The sequence below is a fragment of the Alosa pseudoharengus genome, unplaced genomic scaffold, assembly GCF_046254945.1.
Source record: "Alosa pseudoharengus isolate Yale_2024_CS ecotype anadromous, Long Island Sound unplaced genomic scaffold, YU_APseudo_1.1 YU_APseudo_1.1_scf_21, whole genome shotgun sequence".
In the NCBI taxonomy this organism is placed as follows: domain Eukaryota; kingdom Metazoa; phylum Chordata; class Actinopteri; order Clupeiformes; family Clupeidae; genus Alosa; species Alosa pseudoharengus.
Window position 1 is genome coordinate 4705648 of NW_027468674.1, and position 10000 is coordinate 4715647.

Genomic DNA, 10000 nt, shown 5'->3' on the forward strand with positions numbered 1-10000 from the left:
CATTACCCAACACACTCACCACACTACTCTGCGCATGTGTGTGTGTGTGTGTGTGTGTGCGTGTGTCTGTGTCTGTGTGTGTGCCATGCTGTGGGCACTTCTGTGGCAGCAGGCCTGGCATGAGTCTCCCTGCCTGATGCTGGCACACCACACATCTATATGTGCCTACGTGCCTGCATGTGTGTGTGCATGGGTGTGTGTGTGTGTGAGTGTGTGTGTGTGTGTGTGCGTGTGTTTACCATGCTGTGGGCACTTCTGTGGCAGCGGGCCTGGCATGAGTCTCCCTGCCTGATGCTGGCACACCACGCTGGCGATCTCCTGGCGGCACTGGCGTGACGAGGTGCGCTGTAGAGCGGAGAGCGCGTCCTTCCCGGCGATCTCACACTCGGGCGTCACGTCGTCGCTGCTGCTCACGGGCGCGTGCGGCGCCCCCTCCACGCTGCCCGGCTCGCCCGGACCCAGGGGTGGCACCAACGCCCCTCGCCCACCAGCCCTGAGCCACCAACGCAGCAATCACAACCAATATGGCATCAATCAATCAATATGGCATCAATCAATCAATATGGCATCAATCAATCAATATGGCACCAATCAATCACAATCAATATGGCATCAATCAATCAATATGGCACCAATCAATCACAATCAATATGGCAGCAATCATAATCAATATGGCATCAATCAATCAATATGGCAGCAATCAATCAATATGGCATCAATCAATCACAATCAATATGGCATCAATCAATCACAATCAATATGGCATCAATCAATCAATATGGCATCAATCAATCAATCACAATCAATATGGCATCAATCAATCAATATGGCATCAATCAATCAATCACAACCAATATGGCATCAATCAATCAATATGGCAGCAATCAATCAATATGGCCTCAATCAATCACAATCAATATGGCATCAATCAATCAATATGGCATCAATCAATCACAATCAATATGGCATCAATCAATCAATCAATGTGGCATTAATCAATCAATATGGCATCAATCAATCAATCAATCAATATGGCATCAATCAATCAATATGGCATCAATCAATATGGCATCAATCAATCACAATCAATATGGCATCAATCAATCAATATGGCATCAATCAATCAATATGGCACCAATCAAGGAATATGACATCAATCAATCAATGTCATCAATGAACCAATGTGGTATCAATCAATCAATACTTGATCAATCAATCAATATGTCATCAATCAATCAATCAATCTGGAGATCACCAGATCATTTCACATGATTACTCAATGCATTCTGGAAACACTGATCCATTTTGCTAAACTCGTCTCTCTGTGCAAATGCCACTCTGCATCTGGAGCTTTTCCATTAGCTGCTGATTAATTATCTAACGAGTGCTCTAACTGCCCCCTGAGTCTCTAGCGAGGGCTGTAACTGCCCCCTGAGTCTCTAGCGAGGGCTGTAACTGCCCCCTGAGTCTCTAACGAGTGCTGTAACTGCCCCGAGTCTCTAGCGAGTGCTCTAACTGCCCCCTGAGTCTCTAGCGAAGGCTGTAACTGCCCCCTGTAACTGCCCCCTGAGTCTCGTCCACGCCTGCCTTGGGTCTCTCTGTGTGTGTGCGCCATGACAGCAGAAGAAATGTATTTTGTGAGTCCCAACTGGGCTTGGGTAGCAAGGAGGCCAGTGAGCCTCCCCCTGCACCCCCTGTGTGTGTCCAGTGTGTGTGTGTGTGTCCAGTGTGTGTGTGTGTGTCCAGTCCTACCCTCGTCCTCAGTGTGTGTGTGTGTGTGTGTGTGTGTGTGTGTGTGTCCAGTGTGTGTGTGTGTGTCCAGTCCTACCCTCGTCCTCCGTGTGTGTGTGTGTGTGTGTGTGTGTGTGTCCAGTCCTACCCTCGTCGTCCAAGTGTGTGTGTGTGTGTGTCCAGTGTGTGTGTGTGTGTGTGTCCAGTCCTACCCTCGTCCTCCTAGTGTGTGTGTGTGTGTGTGTGTCCAGTGTGTGTGTGTGTGTGTGTGTGTGTGTGTCCAGTGTGTGTGTGTGTGTGTGTGTGTCCAGTCCTACCCTCGTCCTCCGAGTGTGTGTGTGTGTGTGTCCAGTGTGTGTGTGTGTGTGTGTGTGTGTGTCCAGTCCTACCCTCGTCCTCCGAGTGTGTGTGTGTGTGTGTGTGTCCAGTCCTACCCTCGTCCTCCGTGTGTGTGTGTGTGTGTGTGTGTGTGTGTGTGTCCAGTCCTACCCTCGTCCTCCACGCGTGCATGTGTGTGTGTGTGTGTGTGTCAGGGTTTCCGTTGTCTGGTTATTACCGGACATTGGCCGGAAAAAAAATGAAATGTCCTGGTCCTGAGGTGGCACTGTTTCTGTTTCAGATGTTGCACTGAACATCGCGAGACTTTGGGTGAGACCCAAAATGGCAGCGCACTGAACACTGACGCTTGTAAACAGGAATACAAAACTTTATTTCTCTTCTGCTAAAAACAATTACTACCTCTCTACAACTCTCATCAAAAACCGGATTATATTCTCCACCTTTTCCAATGGCAACCTCTTCATTCTGGACGTTATGGCATCTAAACCCAGCAGGAAACGCACCCGTGACGGCTCAACAGAGTCTGATACAGAATCACCTCCCGCTTGCACTACTTCTATATCCATCGAGGTCAGTGTATTACAATCCATAAACAGCAAACTTGCAATACTGGAACATCTGCATGCAGATATTAAGGACTTAAAAGCCAGCCTCAAATTTTCCCAATCACAGATCGACACACTCGCATTAGAAAACCGTGAACTCAAAGGAAATATCACAAACTTATCCGACCAGGTTAATCAATTCACCAACGAAAATCGGATCATGAAAGAAACAATCCTAGACCTCCAGTGCCGCAGCATGCGCGATAACCTCATTTTTTCCAGAATTCCCCTGCCAACTTCTAAAGATACACCTGACGACCCAGAGAAAGCAGTTAAAGAATTCTTGCAGTCATCTCTCAAACTACCGCCAGAAACAGTTGACAAGATTACCTTCCACCGTGTACACCGTCTCACTTCCAAAGACAATAAAAAACCTCCTCCGATTATCGCCAAGTTCGAACACTTCAAACACAAAGAACTCATCAAAAGCAAAGGAAAAGAACTGAAAGGCACTTCATTCGGACTAAACGACCAATTCCCACAAGAAATACAGGAAAGAAGAAGAGCCCTCTTGCCCATAATGAAACAACTCAGGCAAGAGGGCAAACGAGCAGCTGTCAGTCGATAAACTGTATGTCAATGGAACTCTGTATCGCAACCCCAATATCACCACCTGGCTATAGCACATTATACTTCACGCCAACACTCATCTTGATTATAACATTGTCACCCTCAACTCTCTCTAACCCACTGTAGCCTACTGATGCTTGGATCACCTCTCTTCTTATGTTTCACTCCTTTTGCTCCCCCTACCCACCCATTCTCCTTCGCTCTCTCAATGCTTAATGTTATTCATTGTGTTTTGTCTATACATGTTTGCTTGTGTGTGTCCTGTCTGTGTTTGTTTATTATGTCTATAGGCTAAAGTCAAATTATGATCTTATGAACTATGATGTTTTCGATGCTAAACAGGAAATGTTCATGCTGTCACCACTCCAGAACCAAATTCCTACCTCCTTATTCTCTATATTCTTCTCAGCCCCTACCCTTTACATCTCATTCACACACCACATTACATAGCTATTCCTCCACCCCCCCCTTCTCCCTCTCCTATCTAACTGACACCTGCACACACTCTCACACACACAATACCCATCTTATCAAACATTTTCATAACTGTACAAACACAACATGGTACCACTTACATTCCTGACCTGGAACATCCGTGGGATTGGATCTCAGGCAGAGAGGCTCAAAATCTTAAACCATTTGGATAGTTTAAAAGCTGACATATGTCTCCTACAAGAAACTCATCTCTCAGAATCAGACCATTTGGATAGTTTAAAAGCTGACATATGTCTCCTACAAGAAACTCATCTCACTCACTCATCCCAGACAGCTAACCTTGACATCTCCTAAATTTACAAAATTATATCTTGTTCAGAAAATTGGCCTGCCATATCACAAATGGGAATCAGACTTATCAATTACTCCCGGTGCCGAGTTCTGGACCAAAATGTGCAAAAACATTTACCTCATAACAAAGAATAGTAATCTACAACTAATACAATACAAGGTTCTTCACAGATTTCACTTCACTGCACATACATTGGCTAAAATGGGGTTTGGTTCGGATCTATGCTCTCACTGCACACAAAATAACCCAGACACATACATCCATGCGGTTTGGCATTGCACTCCAATCAACCACTTCTGGGTGAGTGTCACAAAATCTCTCTCTTCTATCTTTGGCTGTCACATCCCAGCATGCCCTTCCTTATGCATACTTGGTGATACATCCACAGTCAATTTAAGCAACTCCTGCAATAAAACACTGCTGGCAGCGCTGACTATCGCCAAAAAAACAATCCTTATGAACTGGAAATCTAGGAACAATGTTCACATCACTCATTGGAAAAACGTGTTAACAGACTATATATCATTAGAAAACCTATCAACTACAAACTTAATCAATACTCAGTTTACAACCTCTCCTTGGTACCCCTTTATCACCTACTTACAGTCCTGACCCTCTTTGACTGAGATCCATCTCCACACCAACACACTTCATCAACAGATACATATATCCTCGAACACTGGGCAGGGGATGGTAGCTGGAACTATTATTGTTATTGGGGGCCAAGCAGCGAAGCTGCGAAGCTGCGAAGGCACCCATTGAGTTACTAGCTTTTCCTATTATTATTATACTTCCGACATTGGAGTCTATGGCAGCCCATAGAACGCCTGGCTAAAAAGTGCAGATTTTTTGGCAGAAAGTTTCAGGACACTCCACTGACCACTCACACTCATTTACGAACCTCTAAACCCAGCCATCTAGCGCTACCAACAGGTCAAAATCTGGCGGAAAATTGAACCGCTGGGTCTAAAGTTATGAAATTTGGCACACTGATTCAGCACTGTCCCATGATCACTCTCACCAATTTACAGAACTCTATGCCCAACACTCTAGCGCCACCAATGGGTCGAACCTGGATTGCATTCATGCATGTGACCATTGAACGGTGCGTCAAATTTTCACATATCAGGCACCGTTGGAATAAGTTCCTAAGTTCAATGACCCCTATTACGTCACTTTCCGCCATATTGGATCTCCGCCATATTGGATTTAGCCCAAACTCTACAAAAAGCTTCAGCGTTCACAAATTTAATTTGATTTTCACGGAACTTGGCGGAGATGATCTTCAGACCGAGCCGCACAAAAGATACTTGTCAGATTTTTCAAATTCCACTTTATTGGCCCATGACAGCCAATCAAATATGGCGATGAAGCCACAAAACAGGAAGTGGGCTAACATCTCGGCTATACTTTAATGTATGAAGTCCAAACTTGGTACAGGGACTTGGTATCTGATTGTGAGGACGCACTAGGAAATTGGCATCATGTGGCCTCCATAGGGGGCGCTGCAATACAGGAAGTGAGCTTGTATCTCAGCAACGCTTTGGTGTACAAAGTCCAAACTTGGTATCAGGACCTGTTACCTGATTATGATGACTCACTAGGAAATTGGAATCATTATGCCTCTATAGGGGGCGCTGCAATACAGGAAGTGAGCTCCTATCTTAGCAGCGCTTTGATGTATGATGTCCAAACTTGGTACAGGGACTTGGAACCTGATTGTGAGGACACAGTAGGAAATTGGCATCATTTGGCCTCTATAGGGGGCGCTGTAATACAGGAAGTGGGCTCATATCTCAGCAACGCTTCATTGTATGAAGTCCAAACTTGATACATGGACATATTAGCTGATTGTGAGGACATGCAAGGAAAGTGGTCTCATTTGGCCTCTAGGGGTGCTGTAATAAAGAAAGTGAGCTCACATCTCAGCAACACTTTGGTGTATGAAGTCCAATCTTGGTAGAGGGACATGGCAGCTGATTGTGAGAATGCAGAAGGACATTGGTGTAATTTGGCTTCTTGCTGTGAGTGCTTGCTCATGCCATGGCAACACCATTCCTGCTATAGCGCACTGCTTGGCCCCCACATTGCTGCTTGCAGCTATATTTATTATTATTATTATTATTATTATTATAATAAATAGAAAATAAATAGCATCCCCTTCTTCCCCTCCTCTTTTTATTTACATCTCTGATAACTTTATTAATTCCACTCTTTCTCTCTGCCTCTCTCATCGTTATTCTGTCGGGGCCCCATTGGATGGCTTGGGAGACTCGGTCCTGGTGGGTCGCTGTGTGGGTTTGGCATTGGTTGGGTCCTGTGGGTTATCTATTGGCCCTGGCGGGTCGCTGTGTGGGTTTGGCATTGGTTGGGTCTATTGGTCCTGGGCCCCCGGTGTGCACCCTCCTCATACGCTCATGCACACGCCTTGCCCTGGAAGCACACAGCACGCTTACTCTCTTTTAATTGCACTACATATTAGGTGACATTCATCAAACATAAACAAAACTACAAAACAGGCTAGGGTAAGAGTGGAGTGCAGGTAGATGCCTCATCAGGTGTCTATCTGCATGCCTCACTTATTTTAATGCACACATTACAGAGGAGGCATACATCTTATACAGGGTAAGTGTGGTGTGCATGGGGAAATCCTGACAGATATTCACCATGCATGCCCACTTCTTTTAATGCTACACACTAGATAGAGCCCTCAACCTAGCCATTCACATACATATTTAGGTTAAGAGTGGCGTGTTGGGTGGAGGTCTGGGGGCGAGGTGTGGTTGGTCGTGGTAGTGGGGGACGTGTGCATATGCTGGGGGCCTGGGTGGCACGCAGGTCCACCCCTCTGTCAGCTCGTCGCCGTGTAACTGCGGGGGCTGGGTGGAACTGTGGCCATTAATCCTTCTGGCCCAACAGCAAGCCAGCCTTACACATATGCACACACACACACACACACACACACACACACACACACACACACACACACACACACACACACCAGGGCTGTACAGTGCGACATATATGTCGCACATGCTACAAAAAAAATAGTTTGTGCGATGGATGATTTACCAAGGTAGCACTGGTGCTACAGTATACAGTTTTGCTTATGGCAATACAATGCATGCGTGTGAGACTGACAGGGAGGCTACAGCAATTACCTTCTACTGTGATCAGTGCAACTGGCTACACCAGATGTGATAGCGGCGCGTAGGCTACGTAAAAAAAAAAAATAGACCCGTCTTCTGTTTTTGCGCGTCGTGAACGGAGCTCTTCGTTACGAGCCCGGTGTAGGCTCCCGGTGAAACGCTTGTTTGTTTGAAGTGCGTATGTATAGACTACTTCTGTGAGAGGGGAATCGATGTAGGCTACTTTGATTTCAACTTAGTTGCAGTCTACACGATTAAAAACTATGTCTACTTGTTTGTAGGCCTAGTATCCAAACAATCCAACTCCAAAACAAACAACACCTTGCAAATTATCCTCGCGAATCAAACAAGTGATAGATATGTTTAGCCTAAAGCGAAAGTATCTTCCGACCGGGCCGGGCTGAGGTGATTAGATTAGGCAAGCAGAGGTAGAAGTTTGTGGCAATCGCCTTGTTGCTTTACATTTTTAGTTCAGTTTAAAACGAACAACTTATCCAAACAACACCATTCAGATCTAAAACTTAGAAGAAAAAAGTCTACCGGGACGTTCGCTTCTATCTGTCAAATATGAGCCCACTTCATGCGCAACAGTCTCGCTTAGTAGTGCTTAAAACAAGATCGGTTCCGAAAAAACCTTCACGACACTTTAATTACGACTGCGTTAGCCACAGACCTTCAGCTATCTAGGCTACCTACTGTAGCTTTTGTGTATGGAACAGTCTAGGGATGCATTTGACATGTCAGTTAGCCTACTCATTTGCACCACTGTAATTACGGTATTTCACTCGTGCAATGACAATAAGGTTGAATGTAGGGTTACACTAATCTAAAAACTTAGAAATATGAACTAAACGTGAATTAAATCTTAGTGGAATAAAATCTTCAGCATATCTTTTACTTATTCAAAAATAAATTAACGGACTTCCATGAATAAGAAAAATTAACAAAAAATCAATGGCATGACCTGTCTTGCTGATACCCATTGAAACGTCTAACTGCATGGAACTGTCAGGGATTGTTTTTTTGTTTTTACAAAAACACAACTAAATAACATATCATGCTGATAGCTTTTGTTCATCTCAAACACAATGTAGCCAGGTGAGATGTTTACAAGTACATGATCTTTTATCAATCCAGTTGCAGTAGGCCTAGATCCCAACCACAATTGATGAACTGTGATGAACTGATTGTTTTTAGAGATTTTAGAGGTTTTATATCGATGCAACAGAATTTGTGGCTGGTGCTACAAAACTTTTAACCTCTGTAGCACCAGTGCTACTTGCAAAAAAAGTTAACGTACAGCCCTGCACACACACACATACATCCTCACACACTCACTACCCCTCACGCCCCCACCCCCATCCCACCACCTCATTCACACTCTCAGAGCTACCATCCGCACCCCCCCCAGCCCCCCTTCTTGTCATTCCGGTCATCAATTTCATCCCTGATAATCATATCTGTAATCATCCTGGACGCAAATCATCCTTAGCCTTTCTGTTATTAATGTTATGTTGTGTTAATAAGCCAAGTCAATGTGATGTCTTGTTAAGTTACAGTATATGTTTGTGTAATGTACATCTGTTTGTCTTATGTAGTATTCTTGTGCATGTCATAGTGTTGCATTTTCTGTAATGTCAATGGCAATAAAAAAAATAATAAAAATGAAATGTCCGACAAAATTAAATCTCTCCGGTCAAATTGTCCGATTGAAATTGGCTAATAATCCCGTCCCCCTAACGCAATCTGAATTTGAGAATAAGCCTTAAAATGTAAGCCTTTATTAAAGCAATACGTCCTCTGGCTATGATTTTAAATGTACCGTTTGAAAGCTATTAAATAACACGCATAGCCTGTGCTGCATTTCAAATAGGAAGTGCAAGCTTAAAACGTCCATGTTAAAAAACGAACAAATGAGTGAGGTGGTTCAAACATGGCCAGGCCCAGGCAGACTAGCCGTAAAAGTTTTTTCAAAGGGCCAGACGCGATGGATGATGATAAAATGGTAACGTCTGAAGCCTCAGATGTCCGGTCAACTCCATCACCACCAGATAAAAAGCAGAAGCGTCGGGCGTATCTGTCGGAATCATGACGTTGGAAGTGGAGTTGCGGGGTTGCGGCCGCTCCAAGACACTGTCATTCTCCGTGTACACTGGACATGCAAAGTGTTCTTTACCCAAAGCATACAGTAGGCCTATGCTTTCTCTGTCTATGATCTGCAGGGTTAGGGCCTCCTCGACGAGGAGATTGCTGGTCCGCGGATAATTTCCGGCACAATTAAACGGTATCATTGAACCGCGGACCGAAAGAAAAAGAAACTAAACATTTCCCAGAATAGGAAACGTTTCTTAAATCATTGTTATCAAAAAAAGAGGCATAGCCTTAGGGGGTAGTGGTGTGAGCGTTCATTCTTGTGTGTGCGCATCTGTGCAAGTTAAACAGTGTAACCACTGGAGATAACGTGGGTAGCAGCAACAAACAACATAGCCTTTTTAAAACAATGAACGAAGCGGACTCTTGCTGTCCATGAAAACATACATACTGGCTAGATCTTATTAGGCATGTTTACGTAAGTTAGGCTAATGAACATGTTGCATTCTATACAGCCTGATTATGTCATTCTTTAAGCTACATAGCCTGTCTCCAGTTTTCCTCAACTTGACTAATTAAGAAGCGATAATAGGATATTTGACTGGCATATCATCAAAATGTCCGGAAAACGAAACCTCTGCCGGTCACTTTGACCGGCACCATTTTTTTCTAGCGGAAACTCTGGTGTGTGTGTGTGTGTGTGTCTAGTCCTACCCTCGTCTCGTGCG

The 10000-nt window shown here is 44.5% G+C and overlaps 1 protein-coding gene across 1 annotated transcript in view; it reads right to left on the bottom strand.

Moving 5' to 3' along the window:
• Positions 1–10000, bottom strand: part of xylt2 (xylosyltransferase II) — a 39727-nt gene that overhangs the window by 22364 nt on the left and 7363 nt on the right. The window contains exon 3 of the mRNA XM_076299104.1: positions 202–493. Coding sequence (XP_076155219.1) covers positions 202–493 — 292 coding nt within the window. The remainder of the gene's footprint in view (positions 1–201; positions 494–10000) is intronic.